Source organism: Carassius auratus, unplaced genomic scaffold (assembly GCF_003368295.1).
Source record: "Carassius auratus strain Wakin unplaced genomic scaffold, ASM336829v1 scaf_tig00026707, whole genome shotgun sequence".
In the NCBI taxonomy this organism is placed as follows: domain Eukaryota; kingdom Metazoa; phylum Chordata; class Actinopteri; order Cypriniformes; family Cyprinidae; genus Carassius; species Carassius auratus.
In genome coordinates, this window is record NW_020525543.1 from 33,631 (window position 1) to 52,174 (window position 18,544).

General features: G+C 37.9%; 2 protein-coding genes and 1 pseudogene across 4 annotated transcripts; 1 reads left to right on the forward strand and 2 right to left on the reverse strand.

The window, feature by feature from the left end:
- Positions 1-6,572: 6,572 nt before the first annotated feature.
- On the reverse strand, positions 6,573-9,681 carry LOC113078828 (lathosterol oxidase-like). 2 transcript variants are annotated; one of them, XM_026251138.1, is made up of 5 exons: positions 9,537-9,681; positions 9,048-9,265; positions 8,811-8,943; positions 8,472-8,572; positions 6,573-7,552 (listed from the first exon to the last, which is right to left on the reverse strand). In XM_026251138.1, exons 2-5 carry the CDS (start codon positions 9,255-9,257, stop codon positions 7,100-7,102), a joined length of 897 nt encoding a protein of 298 aa, XP_026106923.1. In that variant the 5' UTR covers positions 9,258-9,265; positions 9,537-9,681; the 3' UTR covers positions 6,573-7,099. The 2 variants fall into 2 exon arrangements, with proteins under 2 accessions (XP_026106923.1, XP_026106924.1); XM_026251139.1 differs by having other exon boundaries at positions 9,563-9,587.
- A 437-nt stretch (positions 9,682-10,118) lies between these two features.
- LOC113078829 (anaphase-promoting complex subunit 13) lies at positions 10,119-11,077 on the forward strand. 2 transcript variants are annotated; one of them, XM_026251140.1, is made up of 3 exons: positions 10,119-10,344; positions 10,473-10,583; positions 10,803-11,077. In XM_026251140.1, the coding sequence occupies exons 1-3, from the start codon at positions 10,285-10,287 to the stop codon at positions 10,926-10,928; spliced, it is 297 nt and encodes a 98-aa protein (XP_026106925.1). In that variant the 5' UTR covers positions 10,119-10,284; the 3' UTR covers positions 10,929-11,077. The 2 variants fall into 2 exon arrangements, with proteins under 2 accessions (XP_026106925.1, XP_026106926.1); XM_026251141.1 differs by having other exon boundaries at positions 10,295-10,344; positions 10,441-10,583.
- A 1,306-nt stretch (positions 11,078-12,383) lies between these two features.
- Positions 12,384-18,539, reverse strand: LOC113078827 (rho GTPase-activating protein 32-like; annotated as a pseudogene).
- Positions 18,540-18,544: the final 5 nt, after the last annotated feature.

Below are 18,544 nucleotides of genomic sequence, written 5' to 3' on the forward strand. Positions count from 1 at the left end.
TAAGTGTTTACACTGTATCCTGTTATTTACAAGCTCAGCAGAGTGTTCCCTCCAATTACGAATCAATCAGCCAACATGCATCACCTTGAAAGTGACGTTTTAACCCTAACTCATTTCCTACGATCAGAGAACAGCCCAGCTTTCATCCATTCTGGATTCACAAACAATATGCAAACTGCATTCACACATAAAAGCAGTGTGGCATCTTTGTTCTGTCACTTCTTAATGTCTTCCATAAAGGCTCGGCTTATTCATTAAGAAGGTTGTCTCACCTGCAGTAGAATTCCCTCAGATTGAGTCTGCCACCCCTGCTGTGAGGAAGTGCACAACCGATGGTCTGGAAAGATAAATCTCAAGTGAATATTAGAGAATGATGTGTGCCTCACAGGTTTCAGTGTTGACTGGAGGAGATACCCAGAATTCCCAGGAAGATTAAGCACACTTCTAAGCTAATTTACTTCAGTCATATCCTGTTACATAAATGCTACCTGTTTCATTTAAGTGTGACTGATCAATATTTTAGAGAACAGCATATTCCAGGGCTCAGGTTTATACTGGGTCAAACCTCTTTCCAGAGACCATTGCACTGTTGTACATTATCAGTTTTTTAACTGACAGTATAAGATGTCATTTAATATCAAATAATTGCACTTTATAAGTTTCAGAGAAGCTACAGTTTATCTTTCCTTAAGATAACTTAACTCTGCTGTGGGAACACCCAATTTAATCACTGTTTTATACATTATGTCTGGTTAACTAAACCAGACCAAATATCTCTGGCCCATGAACATGACAAAGATAGGGATTTAACGTTTCAGGAACTCTATAAGTAAAGAGCTAAAATATGTAGATTGTCTGACAGTCAGGAGGAGGAGAAGCTGAAAAAGCTGAAAACTGACATGGTGCACCCTGCAATTTAGTTGACCAATTCCCATAATGACATGTTAGTACAGATGGAGAGGTTAAGTGCAGTAAGTATCAATCGAAATAAGACTAAAGCTGAGTTAAGGTCAACTTTGCAGGACATTTCTTAGGAGAAAAAGAAATTGAACAGGATTTGCTTTCCAACCCAGATGACACCTAAATCCAGTTCAGGAAACAGTTGAGTAGAGTACAAACTGAAGCTGCAGCTAGAACATCAGTGTTGGTAAACAAAGATGCTGTTGCAGAACAGAGATGTGAAGGAGAAGGAACAAGAATGAGTTAATTGGAGAAAGGAAGGCACCCACCCCATAAGCAACCTGAACTACAGGAACAACAGATATGACCACGTTCTGAGCTTTCAGTCTGTGAGAAAGAGACATTGACAGATACCCTATACTCATCTTTCTTACCCTAAGAGTTTTCGTCCAGCCAGATAACATGTGCAGCACATCCTGAGCCTCAATCCTAAACAAACAAAAGTGGATTGACCAAGTTTTGAGTCTCTGGTTCAGAAAGGCAGAAGACATACAGACATTTGTTACAAGGTTAAGCTGAGCAAACCTTCACTTCGGAGTACTTTCACCTGCATGTTCCAGATTAATGAACTTCTGCAACTACTTTAGGGCCTCACCTGCGTGTTCCAGACTTTAGGAAATGTTGGTGCTCCAGGAGGTCAGCATCTCACAGCGCTTCGAGTTCAGATCTGCGGACACGGATTCGACTCCTTTCCTCATTGCACTGTCACCCAGCACAACCGGTGGAAGTAATTACCACCACCTGACTGCTCAGTCGAAGATGGGGGACAGAAATATCACTTAACCAAACCTTAGCACTGCTTTATATTATTAGTGTATCATTTTTTAATTTACATTAGATGTTGTATATCAGTTAATAACAAATAACCTTTCATTTATTTGTTTGTTGCATAAAAAGGTTCTTTGCCTTATTAGTTTAAGAGAAGCAATGGTTTATCTTACCTTAAGATAATGTTACTCTGCCATGGCAACACCCAACCTCATCACTTGCACTTTATGCATCTTTGGCACTTTATTCCTTCATTATTCTTAGTGTTCATTTAGTAGCTGTTGGTTACTTGTTTATCTTCAATAAGAGGTTCTACAATACAATATTTCACTATCCTTTAGATAAATCAGTTAACAAACTCCATTGAACAGCCCATTGGCAGTGTTCTCATGCCAAGGTAAAAGTCCTTGTCTCGTGTCACGAACTAAGAAAGAGGGGAATTGATCATCTGATGTGCTCATAACCGCACCTTTAGTGACATGCTATCCAAAAATAAAAAATAATAAGTACCAGTCACTACAATATGAATCAAATTATGTATATTAGCTTATGTTAAAACTGTATAATGCAAACGGATGGACATTTTATATGCAATTAAAATACATACAACTTACATTTGGGGCTGACCATGTTTCTGAGTGCATGCATAATATTCTATTTCAGTTTTATTCAATGAACAAGCTTTATAATCTTCATTCGTTTTTTGATATTGGGGCGAATTCATTGCAATGGTTACTATTCACCACAACAGACAGAAAACATCTGTGGCTTATTTAAAGATGTAGTTTATTTACTTATTCTTTTATGAGAAGCTAACACATACTGATTTTAAAACAACTGCTATTTTTGTAAGAATGTGTAAATGCTGTTCTTTCCTTCTAACTCTTTTATGTAGAAATCAATTATCAGTCTAGCAGCTCTGTTCTGTCTGGGCAGCACTGCACGGGCCACAGAATTGATTTTTATAGGGAGGGCAAGAATGAACTGAACTATAAACTGAATTATGGTTTAAACTGCAATAAAATAAAATGCAAATCTGCACTTTTAATTATGAATCCACAAGCAACATGCACCCTCAGGGATATCATGATAGTGAATGTTGCCCTCTTTATCAGTTGTGCTAGCAATAAACAAGCGTGGCAGATCATTTTTAGTATTATTAGCTGCTCACCGACTGAATCAGACAAAAAGTCTACTACTGCGCACACAAACAAACAAACAAGCCCCCAAAAGAGGCCATTCCATTTCAGTTTGATGCTCATAATAAATTCAAAATGACATCTACAATTTCTCCACATTAAAAGAGCGGTGCAAAAAAAAAAAAGGAAGTGGAACTGATAGACAACCTCAGGTGTTTGCTTTGGGCCTTTCATTTTTGATGAAGCATGCAGAGCTAATAGAGCTTTTTATACAGTCCACTAGGGAATGAGGCAGTCTTTTACATACAGTAATAACACAAAAATTCCTAATCAGGAAATAATCGTAAAGAAGATCATAATCCTCAGGGATGAATGCTATCAGCACAGTAATCGTTATTTTAAAAGGCATCATTGTCTTTAGATTGCCTTTGAACTGTTAAATTATTACCAGATTGCTTTTAGTTTAGTATTTGTATAAATGTTCGCCACAAATACAAATGCTTAACTTTTTTTTTTTTTATCATTTAAGTCAAGAACTTTTTGACAACAACAAAAATATTATTTTCTCTGTGTTGATGGCATTAACCAAACAGTGTAACTCAGACTTGTTTTATTATAAACAATAACAAGGAAAGGTAAAAGAATCTGCACAATGACGATAAGGTAATTAAACATACTGTTAATGAAAACATGGCAAGAAAAAAAAAAAGAATAAAAAGCAAGATACTAATACTGCAATAACAACGTTTTCCAAATGGAAAAAAAAAAAAATAGGAGGAGCATGATTTTTTCCAATAATCTGATCATACTCAAAATTATTCCAATACACAATTAAATATGTGCTAGTAAGAATGTGTGAAGTCTTCTTGGGACGTTTCTATTTGCAAATGAGGAAGTTTTACTTACGACGTCCATTGCGTTCAAATCACTTGGCTGAGGAAGTTGATGTACCTTTACAAAAAAAAAAAAAAAAAAAAAACTTCCAATAAAGAGTGCTGTTTGTTTCTGCATTTTTATGTTTTAATCAATTTATGAAGCCACCATATTCTGAATCATTGTATCATCATAATTGTCCAGTACTGTCATATATATATATATATATATATATATATATATATATATATATATATATATATATATATATATATATATATAATTTTTTTAACATGCAACTTAGCTACAATAAAGCTTAGCTTAATAAAAAAAAAAAAGTCAAAGAAACTAATTTCACTCACATTGCAAATTAATGAATCAGTTCTGCTGACTCAGAAACTCAGAGCTCAAAGGAAATATGATCTTTCCAGCATGACTTGAATGCATTATAAATCATGTTATCAGGTGAATACATCCTTCACAGTGCACTAAAGCACGGATAGTAAATTCACAACACTGTTATGAAAACCACAGCTTGCGAATAACACTATAATGAGTACGCAGTTTCAGTTTACACATGGTTTGAATTAATATATAATATGTTTGAATATTTGTTTTAATTTCTCACCAATGAAATTTCATATTCTTAAACTAAGATTAATGAATATTAATTAATATTTTCATTAAAAAAAATAATAAAAAAAACTACGCAGGATTAAAAACTCTACACCAAACCACAAATAAATCAGCATCAAGCAACCACTATACTACATCTAAAAGGTGATTCCATACCTTTGAAATTACTTTAAGGTGTTACTTTGTCTTATTAATTTGTGTGGAAATACATTCTGTGGAAGGGACATTTGTAAACAGCCTGAAGATGTCATTAGAAGCCCAACAGAATGAGCATTGGTCTGCGATGTAATTGAAAGAAGGCTGCGCAGCTGCAGTACAGGAATCTCCGTTCAGCACGCATGACACCAGATTATTCTGGGTAGACAGAAATGCAATGATTAATTTCATCTTTGGGTCTCTCGCAATCACAATTATGGGTAAGAAAATGTGGCATTGATTTGCTCAAAGCAGCAGTGCTCCTGGTGGTTCCCACAGTGTGAACTTTGAAATGATGTGTTCCTGTACCTCAGTTAGCTGCCAGGAAACAAATGAGTCACCCAGCATCCCACGCCTGCATGCACATCCAACGTATGATAAAGCCATTTCACCCAGCATGAAAGAAAAGACCATTCTCAAGTTCAGTGATTGGGTTCATAAACTCGCTCACTGCCTAAAACACACAGACACACACTCACACGAGCGGGTGCGTGCAACAGTTTGCATATGCACAAGAGCACGGAAGACAACTTGCACAATGTGACATCAAGCCATGTCATTTTTTTTACATATATGATTGGAATGAAAAAAAAAACAAAAAAACAACAACACTAGATGAGTTTGTTTCTTCATCAGAACAGATTTGGAGACATTAAGCACTCCTTGCTCACCAATGGATCCTAGTGAATGGGTGCCGTCAGAATGAGAGCCCAAACTGCTGATAAAAACATCACAATAATCCACAAGTTTTCCACAAGACTCCAGTCCATCCATTAATGTCTCGCGAAGCTGCGTGTTTGTCATAAACAAATCCATCAAGATGATCTCAACGGCTTTTAACGGCTTTGCTTTCAGCTAAAATACGTTCCATAATATTGCTCCATAAGATCCATGACATTGTTTTCTGCAGTGAAAACGCCTGGTTTGAATCAGGAGAGAAATAGGCCCTGATCCAAAACTGTTCAAATATGTATATGGATTTTGATTTGAGAGAACAACAGGGGATACACTTTTTCATTTCTAAGCATTACTATGGATTATGGATTTTTGGGTGAACTGTTCCTTTCTTTAAAAGAATGAGAATTAAAAGCATAATGCCGTCTGATTTTTGCAGCATTTAACCTGAAGGAACCCTGCTAGCCCACCCACTTCAATGCCCAATAAAGCGGACAACTTCAACTATTACCCTGATAATAATCTTATTTTTCTACTATAAAGCATTTTTTATAAAATATGACTGCAATGTCAAGTGCATCATATGATTTACCCGAATGATCTGGGCTGCAGAACAGATTACTGTTCTCCCTCCAACGCACGTCTTGATCAAAGTTGGCCTACAGTTTTAAGTGATTCAAAGGCCGTTACGTCTTAGTTTGAATGTTAATCCCTTGACATAACATCTGTGGCTATACATTTGTCCTAAAAATCATAAACTGTTGCCATAGACACTAATTAGCTTGCCAGGATGAATTAAATTTGACTAACAATGCATTGCTTAAAGGTTTCTCTCCTCATTTTAATAATGAAGAACAAACATGGCTAATTTGAGTTTGTTGGTTTGTTCTACATGAATAAAGTTGTACGATTGATTATTCCTTCCCACACTTTATTAAACAAAAAACTAAAATCTGTGTTTTTGTGATGTAAATGTGATGCAAATAAGAATTTTGGCAAAGCTGTCCTTTTCACTGATTTGGTTTGTCAATAAAACTACTAGTAACTACTTCATCTGCACCTTTTCTGTACTTTACTCACAAATACCTGAAGAATGTGTGATTCAACAGCACCCTCTAGTGTGGGCCATGATGCTGCACATGAACTGTTGCTATGCTACAAAGCACAATAAATTATCAGTTAACTCAAAGCTAAAATGTCTGCTATTAAAAATGATGTCACTTAAACAATCTGGCTTGCGTCTCCACAATCAAGGTGTCTGTCAAGCTAAAACACATAACCTGACTTGACCTCCGATTTCCATGTACAATATCATCACACCAAAGATATACACCAATCTTTTTTTTTATTTGGAAAGATTGTGCATTTCATATCAAAAGCGGACCACAGAAACTCTATTAAAACAAGGTGACTGTAGATCAGCAAACACCTTCGACAGGTCTCTGAACTGTTTATCAGTTCATACACAAACAGAGCTATGGAGAAAGAGAGTCTGCTGATGGAAAGATGAACTGAGCTCATGTGAAGGGATAGTCCTGTCAATCTTCATACATTCTTTGAATGTCTATGACAGCAAAATTATAGACGCTTACTTGGCAGAAGCCTGTTAATTTCAGTTATTCATATTACGTTACAAAAAAGCAAGAATATCAACAGGGTAGCCATAGCGAATGTTACCATTAGGCAAAAATATACACATTTTGTACTTTGATTCCTTTTGTCCTTTCCACATTTTGTGCTGCCTTTTGGGAATTTGATACATAACTGATTATTTTACTGAGAAGTATTTATGAAGAGCCTCTTATGAATAAGGACATACCTTGAAACTCATTCATGATGCTTAATCTGCCTACCTACTCTTTCTTGACATGAACACTATTTTTATTATTAGTGTTGCTGTTTACGCTGTTTGAGTTCAGTTTCCCTTTTGCCATCAGTTTTTTAATGTGGTCATGCGGCCCATTCCCCATCAAGGCTGAAGGGTAGCGGTAGGAACCTCCAATGCGGTCCCACAGGGTGAAGTACTGCCCGTAATTGTAGTCAAAGAAAAGATGATGGTCTGTGTGGTGAGCTGAACCGTTGATGATTTGTTGCATCAGGCTGGGCACACGGTAGTCCCCATCATGGATGGAGATGGTCCATATGTTGACGAACACGTACAGGACTAAGTACAGAACCTTGTGTAGGGGGAAGAGGAAGGGGTAGATGTGGTACGGCAGGCCCTGGAGAAATCCGTCCACAGGGTGGAAAGCGTGGCTGGCAAACGGACTGGGGATCTTCCACACATGATGTGGTTTGTGGAAATTCTGTATATGAGAAAAAAAAAAAAAAAAGCAGGTTAGATGGAGCTGAGAGTGTTACAGTTTTGTTGGTAGCTTAAAGCATACTCAAAATGAGATCAAATATGTATTTTGACCCATGCAGGTGTGTTATTCTTACTATGTACCCATCATACAGATGGTGGATAAAATAGCAAATTTTTTATAAAGAAAAATTTTAGTTAATTTAGTCTTTTTGTTCAATATCACAAAGTTAATTAGATGAATAGTGCTGAATTTAAAATCATTTCACTTGGTAATAAGCTTTTATTGTTATTTTTGCACCAGATACTGAGCAACTATTAAAACAGTGCTGTAATTGTTAACTAGTAATAATAATAATAATAATAATAAATAATATATAATACACTTAAAAAAATGCAACTAATGAAATGTTTAAGTTGAAGCACTAGAACAACCAAATAAAACCCAAAATAAAAGCACATAAAATCAACAAAACAAACTATAATGAAAACTGAAAATATAAACGCAAAAGCTAATTAAATAAAAAATTAAGACTTTTTCTTTATATAGTTTACTTTCTCATCATTTTAAAGCAAGTTTTTTTTTTGGGGGGGGGGGGGGTTATTGTTTTAATTGGTTATTAAGTTTTTCCTATGTCCTCAAATCTTTTGTAATATTACTCTTTATTCCCATCTTATTCAATTTCTTGCCCATTATTACAACAATTGAATTTAATGAATAAACTATAAGTGCCTAAGCTTGACCTGGGCATATTTAGTAAGTTTTCTACATGCTTTAATAGAAAAACTACCTTAAATTACAAGTCAAGCATTTTCATTTAGTTCAAAAACAAACAAAACATTACATTAACGGGAATTACTCTTGTCTTTACTTATATTTAACCATATACCAATGCAAGGCAGTTCATATATATCTTTAATACCTTATATATCAACTTGTGGTGAAGGAATCTGTGAATCCAGTAAATGCACATGTCAGTGAAAAACAGGAAAGAGACCATGCTGAAAATCAGCCCTGACCATCCTGAAAAACAAGCAGAAATCGTATGAGATGGTTATGCCCATAGCAAAGCGATTATCTAAAGCACATCTGACAGGCTGTATTACTGGCACTTTCCAAAATTAGGGCTGTCAGTTTGTTGCATCCAGATTAAAGCACTTTTAATGTTTCTGCTCCACCCTTGCTTAAAATTTGAAAGCTAGTGATTTTCACACATCCAGCTTTTTCCACTTCTCATTTGATAAAGCAAAGGATCTCTTACCGAGGGGCGATTCATCGACCCGGTCGTACAGTTTGCTGTACCCTCTGACCTCAGCGAAAAACAATGCTACTGTTGGTACACTGATCCAGGGCAGAGACCACAAAGCATACTTAATTTCACGTTGCACCTGGTTCTGTGGACAAAAATATAACAAATAACATACAAATATATTACATACTGTACATGTATAAATATATTCCTTTTAAAGACTGTAGTTTGCTAGCAGGATAAACAAACCTCCAAAAACTGAGGGTGTTGCTTTAATTTGTGATCAAAAATGAAGAAGTAGCTCAAAGCACCCAGGCCTAGATATAAGACTGCGGCACCCAGGTTGGTGACCACCATCAAGCCGATGATCTGCCGCAGAGCCTCGTCCTCCGGCCAAGAGGAGGGATACACATATGGAGTGAAGAAGTAATAATCTGCAACGTTCAGCACAAGGTCCATCTTTGATCCTAAGAGTTGGGACAGAAGTGTAATTAAATGTCTAAAATGTGAAAGAAGTATTCAAATTGACTTGATCGTCATTGCCATATAGTAACAAACACTAACGATACAAGAAACACTCCAGTGCACTTTGCCCAATGTTGTAAATATTTACTTTGCACTTTCCTAAGACAACATGAATTAGAAATAGATTATACTGAATGAATGCAGTCTTATAGTTAATAATAAATGCGCATCTCTTAAACTAAATGCTGTAATTGTAGGAAACAATCAGCTCACCTGTAAAGGTGCTTTTGAAGACTCACCATAAGAGAATAATACGTGAGGTTAAAGCCTCAGAGAGGCCGTCCTTCTGCTCCCACTCTAGAAACACAAACGGACGCAGCCAATAGCGGCTCACTTTCACACAGCGCGAGCCAGTTTCTTGACATCTCATTGGACAGATGCGCGATCTGGTCATGACGTGACAGGGAGTTCAATTCCATTTACCGAATCGGTTCTTTTGAACGGGTCATCTCAGAATCAATAACTATTTGACGACGTTATGTTATTGCATTGTCACGAGGCAAACATCTTGTTCTTTGTGACTTTATTATTAATAGTGCGTATTGTATTTTTAATCTGTCCCAGTTCAGTTTGTTTTAGCCGTAAAATCAGCTCTTAAAAAGTCAATTTAAAAATAAATGTTACATTCTAATAAACAATGCTAAATCCATTTTCCTTTTTTTTTTGTTGAAATATTTTGTAGTTTTAGTAAAAACAACTGTGCATAGATCTAATATACAACCGTAAACATATTTCAGTTACGGTTTGTTCGTGAACCAGATTTGTGAACCGGTTGAAAAGGTCCAACGAATATCTCCTTTCACAAATTGTCCATCGCAATATGGCGCTACAGATTAATCAGGGTCTATTAAAGAAACTTTGTAATTACTCAATTTCATTAATCCAGGTACATCGGGCTGGCTATGCTGTATTCTGAATATATTTAGGAGTTTTATTGCAGAAAAGATTCAAAGAGTAGGAGATGTCGTCATCAAAGAGCGACATAACAACAAATTGGATCGCTGGGGAGAAGGCTGCAAGGGTCTGTATTATTACTTTCACTGAGATCATTTAAGAACTATCATGATAAGCGTACTTTTATGAAATCCACGCGCAACATAATTTACGATAGATACAGTGTTTTTCTTTCTTCTTCTTTTGATTGTGTAGCAAACTCTGATCATGGACAGTGAAGTTCAGAGAGATGGAAGAGTTCTCGATCTCACCGATGATGCCTGGAGAGAAGACAGACTGCCATACGAGGATGTCACAATCCCACTGGTAAAACTTCACATCTACAGTTTTGATTGTGCATTCCGAATTATGTACGTCATTATATTATGTTAAGTAACCTTCGAAATGATGGCGAGTACTGTTAATACTATTTATTAATATTCGAGCATTAATTATTTATATTTGTATTATATGATATCATATTTGCCACAATTGCTTATTAGCCCATTGTATGATTTAACTTTATTTCATACCTTTTTCTGCCAGAGTGAACTTCCAGAATCAGAACAAGACAACGGCGGATCGACTGAGTCAGTCAAAGAGCAAGAGATGAAGTGGTCCGATCTCGCCCTGCAGAGTTTGCATGAAAACACCCCAAACGTTGGCACTTAGATGGAAAGATGCTCTGTCCTCTCCAGCTGCATGTATTCTGATGGAAATAACTCAAGACTCGTTTCAGATTCAAATAATTATGTGCCAATGTGATTTGCATTGTGTTTCGTTGTTTTGTTATAAAAATAAACAAATGTTTAAAATGTAAAGTGCATTATTCATTTAAACTAAGTTGTATGCTAGTTGTTTGTTACAAATAATTCTTACAATTCACACAATGGTTTCAAACTGGTTATCTAAAATACACAATACTTATTGTCTGCATACTGTATATTAGCTGCAACCTGTATGGGATCCGTTTTTTTTTTATTATTATTATTAAGAAATGTATAGTTTTATTCAGAATGGATGCATTATTTTGATCAAAAGTGACAGTAAAGACATTTTACTGTTACAAAAGTTTTATATTCCAAATAAACTCTTTGAACTTTACATTCATCAAAATATTTTTCATGTTTCTGGCCTACCCTTCCTTAAAGTTTAAAAGCCAGTGATTTCCACATGTCCAGCTTTTCTATATGTATAACCAAAACCCATTTGATTAAGCAAAGGATCTTACGGAGGGGCGATTCATCGACACTGAAGACTGTAGAGTAATGGCTGCTGAAAGTTCAGCTTTGCCTTCACATGAATAAATTCCATTTTAAAATATATTAAAATCTAACAATAATAATAGTAATAAAGTTATTCAAAATTGTATCAAATAAATGCAACCTTAATGAACATGAGACTGCTTTAAAATAAAAAAGTTCAAAACCCCAAATTTCTGGACAGTAGTGTACATTAGCCATGTACTAAAGTTGTGCTAGAAACAACCCTCCCCCAATAATAAAAAAACTACTATCTTTATAGTTTCTGATATTTTGATTGTATTATGACAAAATGAAATGAATTAGTAACTAGAAATATTATTTAAGCGAGTGTAAATTAGCTAATCCAATTAAATGCACAATCAGTGAAGAATCAAATCAGTGAATCATTCCTTCTTTCAGGCTAAACTGAATTTTATTTGGGTTCAAAGGTGACACTGAGATGCTCCATTTATCATCATAAATATGTTTGAAACATGTCTAACTGTGAGCATATTATGTTTTAGTAATAGCCAACATGTATGAGTATACTCTCTTGGTATTACAGAAAGACGTGTTCAGCTAGGTGGCTCCTTAGGCATATGTGCAGAGGTTTGGGGGAATTTAACCAAATAGCTATGAATTTATAGTATATTGCATGAGATTAACATATCAAATGCTATCTTAATGGAGGTCTTTATTACAACAATCCATGCAGCCAAATAAAATTAAATAGTAGCTGTATTACATAGATCTAAAATGACTAAGTATTGGTATTGTTTAGCCTACTTTTTTTGTTTGCTATACTAAAATATCTTCCTCAAAAATGTGCATTAAAGTATTAAATGTTATTTGAGGCTAAAAGAAATCAGACTGCAGGTACATACAAGCTTGATCAAATTAGGCTCTGAGGCTTTAATGCTCAAGTTTTAGATCAAATCCTCATGAGAAGAGTGCAAATATGGAGGTGTAGCATTAAAATTTCAGTTTGGTCCCATAAATAGAGGTTACATATGAGTGCCTTTATTTATTTTTTCTCTCGCTAGCCACCCAACCAATTTTTTCACAGTCTAAAACAAATATAAACAGAAAAACAGCATATTAAATGTCAATCATAAAAATGCTGTCAAAATGAAAATGAACTGCATAAGACTTGGCAAAACACAAAAACAGATGTTATTAGGAGATCAACCAAAAACATACAAATTATGCCATTGTGAGCTTGGGCTCATCTGAACACTTAAATTTTCAAGTCATCGTAATGCAATAATAATAATAATTACTGTCTACAGAACCGTAACATGCAATGACTTGCAAAACAACAAAATGGGTCCCCTAATCATAAATCTCTACTTTTAAATACCTCAAATATTGGTTTATCCCCACCTGACAGATTTGTTCTGAAGGCAATGTACATTGTACTAATTGCAACAGCACAAATTGCTCAGTGTTATTAAATGAATGGACTTTTTCAGGCAAATGTTTTTCTTTACTTTAAGTTTATGGATCTATGTGAAATTAAGTAAGTAAGGTGCTGTTCTAAAATAAGACAGAGACATACTTTAATCACTTAATGTATCAAAAAACTCCCTGTCAATAACACATTTCTTTGAAAGTGTCTAAGTCACTTCACATTGGCACTCTCACCTTCAGTCATTCTCCACTATCATAATGAATACTTCTGCGATCACAATCTGCATTCATTGTTCAGCCCTCTAACAACCCATCCAAGCAGAATTCAGTCAAATAATGTCAAGTTTTAAAACGAAGAAAGAAATCCAGTTGCTTGTGATTAATCCCTATCATATATAATAGTAATGGCACAGTTTTGACAAAATGAAATATGCACATTTTGGGCCCCCAACCTGAAGGCAGAAAAATTAAGAATTTCATGTACCACCTAATTGTGTACACTGAGTGTATAATGAAGGAAGGATGACTTAAAAAGGGCTTCCCTTTCACTGTTACTGTAACATCCAGAAAGTACACAATATATATTTATATATATATCAAGGTACACAGAACTGTTCTGTAAAATGTAGATTACATGCATTTCTAAAATGCAAACCTTTACACTTCATTTATATCCAGTCCCAGACATTTCAATGTAATAAAACAGAACAAAAAGAATCCCTTATATCCAGTAGTACTTCCAAGATATACATAACTCGTCTGGTTATGTACCATTTGTCAATATATCAGAATATCTACAGTATATAACAAGTTATATCTCCTTGTCAAAATGTTTGAACAACTGATGAAATTATGGTACATTCAGTTCTGTAAAAAGTCTTAAATTTCTTTGTACATAAAAAAAAAAAGAAAACAGTCAGAAGGCAGTCCACTGTCCCGCAGAGGCTGTTTAACTTCAAATGAATTACTATTGACACCTTCAATAATGTTCCAAATGTATCTTGTTTGTCATTAAATGTCTGTTTACTCTGCATTAATCTCTGTCTCTGGCCTCTGCACTGACAGCTCAGCTTGTATGAAGGCGCCCTGTCCCAAGGCAGTGGAGTATGCACGATTACTATGTGGAGTTGAGAAACCAGGGAGGTGATAGGAGCTGGAGCCACCTCGATTTGATAGTGATGTTTGAGACTGAGGTACTGGATGGTAGACATCCAGATTGTCGTAGTGTGACTGTAAAGTAACGGCACAATGCCCCTGTGACTGATGAGAGTAGGATCCACTATGGTCTCTATCTGAATTGTCTGGTAGATGTGCAGGAAGACTGGACTGGTTGTAATGCTGCCGCTCTCTAATACTATGGGATCTCTCTGGCTTGGGTGGAGGAGCTGGCTTCACTGGAGCTGCTTGTTCATCTTCACTGGTGCTGCTAGTGGCTTTACCCCTGCATGTGTGGTGATCCAAATCTGACCTTTCGTAACGAGGTTGGGCACTCCTGCTCTCTGAGTGTTCCTGCCAATGTTTACTGCTCAGTAGCTTTTCCCCTGGCTCAAACTTCAGGTCAAGATGGCCACCTTCAGGTAAGTGCTGCAGGCTTCGTGCTGGAAGTTGCGATTGATGTGAAGGGATGGATGAGTAGTTCCTGGAGCCACCTTGTTTGGTGGTTTTGTCCCCCATCCCATTTCCTTGGCAGTGCTTCTCTGTTTCCATATACATCAGGACATCTGGATCAGAGATCAAGTGCCTAGAAGCATGCTGAGACCCAGAAACGATGTTATATCTAGCCTCCTTGCTCTCGGCAGCCATCAATACAGTTTTGCCAGGATCTGATTTGCTCCGCAAGTGTAACATGTCTATATCCACTGGCATGTAGGGTCCTATGTTGTCATACTGAGACAAAACAGAACCCTTAACTTTTTGCCTTGCTCGGCTTTCCCTGCGGATAGAGTGTATGCGAAGCCTCTCTGCTTCTTCTGGATCCAACGCAAAGTAAACACTGGCTTTTGAACCACTGTAAGGTGGCATGTCTCTGCTTATGAAGCTATGCTCCTTTAAAGGAATTAAATGCCGTGAAAGGTAGTGGTAGCCTCCAGATTTGGCTCCAGTCCGAAGGAGAGGAGCACTATCCCGACCGCTGAAGGAATGGACATGCCGTAAGCGGATCGTACCATAATGGTCCACATCGTAGAATGGGGCATCCAGAATGTGAGAGCCAGAGTAGGGACTGTAGCGGTACTGAACTCTTCCATTCTCAAAATAAGGCTGCAGTTGTGTGACGTGGTAGTCGGCTTGAGAGGGTGGTTGGTGAGACTTGCAGTGATAGACTGGGTGCTGGTAGTAAAACAACTCATCATCTGCTGGAACCTCGGTTCTGGTGACTGGCACTGAGCGGATGGCAGAGGGGGGCACATGTAGGGAGTGGACTCTACGGATTGTTGGGTACACGGTGGGTCCATCTACTTGGCTGTAGCCATGGGAGTGGTGCAGTGAGCTTGGAGAAATATACTCATTTCTCAGTGGGCCACGAGATTTGATAGAGTGGTGGTAGGACCTGGGTCCAATCGTATTGTACCGGCCATCACCGTGGCCTCTATAGGACATCTGTGGCTCTGATTTTGAGACATAAGAAACATGTGGTGGAACACTCTCTGGTCTGTAATGGTATGCCATCGTAGCCTGACCTGAAGGGGATACTCCCCGATGGTAATACACTTCTGTGGTGGGCTCCAGTAGGGCAGCATCCCCCTTTTGAGTGGTAACTGTAACCTGTCTGATGCGTGGAAGCCCTGCGATGAGTTGGATGAGACTGTTGGGGAGTCTCCTCGACTGAGCCTCTCATGGATGTTTCTAATATGGCATGAAAGTTGGCAGGGTTGCAACCTCAGTGTTGCAGAGAGCAGCCATTGCTAGTTTACTTTCAATGGAACGAACTGGGGGTGTTGGCGGCATCACTCCCTGAGTATGGTGTTGAGAAGCACTATCTGCTTTTGGATGGACAGGCTTAATGGCTTCCCATGGCTTTTCCAGAGGATCAAGAGGTACTGCCGGGGTTGGTGCAACTCTAGCATTGAGCTGCGATTTGGGTTGAGACTGAGGCTGTGCTTGTGACTGAGAATGAGGCTGAACTTGAGGTTGAGACCGAATCACTGCATGAGGTTGAGTCTGTATTTGTGGCTGAGGCTGGAGAATTGCAATTGGTTGATCTGGCGTCTTTGTGGGTTTTTGGTGGCATAACCATTTCAGTCATATGGAACTAGGGATTAAGCCCAAACAAACATTGTTAGGTTTCTTGCACATTTGCCTTTTTGTATTTACATGTGCTGTAATTTTAGCTATTTATATCAATACAGATTAATGACTGAATCATTCCTGACATTAATTTTGTTGCAATATGACAAAACTGAAATATCAGACAACATTCAGCATTTTCTAATTCTGAATTCACAAATGGTGAAGGCCTGGCTCATAAGATATTTATAACATTATTTAATTTGTTCAGCCTTGGTACTGAAGAACTAGTGCCTACTTTATCCCCTGCATGTACCACTGCTTACCTCAGAGCAAGGTTGTTGAATGACGGTATCGTTGCTGCTGATAGATGGTGTGGTATTGTGGTAGTGGTTTTGTCTGTGCTCACAGGTGTCTGGCCCACAGCTGGCTGCTGCCTTTCTGGGCTTTTTTTGTAATTGGGAAACTTTGAGAAGGTTGACTAGAAGGCATTGCACTCTGACTTGGGGTCTCTTTTGAGACAACACACTGGCTATTGCAAAGAAATGCTGGATAGCTTCCCACTATCACCTGTGTTGAGGTGCAGACTGACAGAGCGAGTTAACCTTTTCAACTGGGGAGGAGGGTGGTGAAGACATAGGAGCAGACCTCTTTGATACTTCTACTGTAGCTTCCTCCAAGGATGTCTGGTGATGGCAAGGAAGGGAGGAGGGAGGCCATCTCCATGGTCTCCAGTAACTCTTTGTGGCCTAATGGGGGACACTGGTTGTAGGGGGTCCAGAGGATTGCCTCTGAGAAAGAATAGTGGCCTGCTGGGCAGATTCTGCTAGAGCTAGTGCAAGCATTCGGGCAGCATTCTTTGGTGGGGGAGGGGAGGTATGAGGGACACAGAGCTGACAGGGACATTGCCCTTTGGTGAGTCAGAGCTACGGCTCCTACAGATGGACAAAACAGAGGGAACTCAAACAAAGAGAAGGCAGGCTAATATTCATGTGAAGGTAAGAAAGGGAAATGTTAAATTTCTACAGACTGTGGACAGATTTCTCTACACTGAGGCTGTTCATGCAAAGCGCTACAGGTAAAAGCCTGGGTGACTAAACCTGAAAAATCTAATAATTATCTTATGAAACCCCAGTATAACTTGTTAATGATAACTTATTGTTAATGATAGCATTTACAATAAACCTAGTGTTTAGTTCTTAATGTACGCGGTACTCATTGTATTCATGTTGGTTTCAAATATTGTTGAAAAATTAATCATCATTATAAAATCTTTTATAAAATTATATCAGCTGCTTTACCCTAACATTCTGAAAATGTATTTCAATTTCAGGAGTTTGAAAATGAAAATGTCAACAAAAGTTCTCATCCTAGAAGAGGTGTATTAAACTAATTCAGGATAAAAATGTCAATGACTCCTCAAAAAACATTATGGATTTAAGCTATCATATCCCTGTGTTTCAGTTCAGCTTACCTGGCTGCTCTTGAGAACAGGTGACCTGTGATGGGCTGAGAGCATTCAATGCTTGATATGTCTTTACTCTCTTTAACTCATCAAGGTAGTAGCTTTAAGAAAGAAGCTCTTGTTGAATGGCTTCACTCAAGGGGCATATCGGTGGTTCTTGACAGAAAGCTCAATTTGCAAGGGGAGTCCATTGGAGATTGAGGGGAAGAGGGCTGAAGCAAAAGTGCTCTCTGGTGCTTTCCTTATCATGGAGGCAGCTGATTCAGAAAGATGGCTTAGAGGAGTCACAACAGATGACTTCTCGCAGTTCTCAAGGGATTTAACTGGAGTTTTCTCTGAGAAAGAAGCAGGGGGCAGTTTATTTCTATCCTTTAAGGCTGGACTGTGGCCTGGAGACACAGAATGACTCGTAACTTTAGCTCTGACTGGCGAGACTGGCTCTGAGCCACTGGCACTGGCCGGGCTCCTCTTCAGACTGCTTTCATCTGTGTCCAGTGAGAAAATGGAAGTCTCTGCCAGAGGAAGGCTACACTGGAAAGACATGGGGTCAAAGTCTAAAGAGGCCATGCCAATGTCAGGAGGGCTCAAGTCCACATCATCAGCGGAACGTGGTGGGGAGATAAGAGCAGGCACACAGATTGGTCCATCATCCCCATCACTCTCCCCATGGCCCAGGTTGTCATATGAGTTACAGTGTTGTCTGCTATCCAGTAGATCACCGTTGAAGGAAGCAGAGAGAGCATCACTGCTGGAACGAGGTCTGCGTGGCCTGTACACCTTAGACTCTCCTGTGTTAACAGAAAAGCAAAAAAGTTATAATTCATAATGTTTGTCCCTTTTATTTTTTTTTCGGAGTGCTATACCTTCAACGTTATGTAAAGAGGTGAGAGACTCTTCACTTTTTGCAGACCGAAGAGTACCGGTGTCTCCTCTTCCTCCTGAGC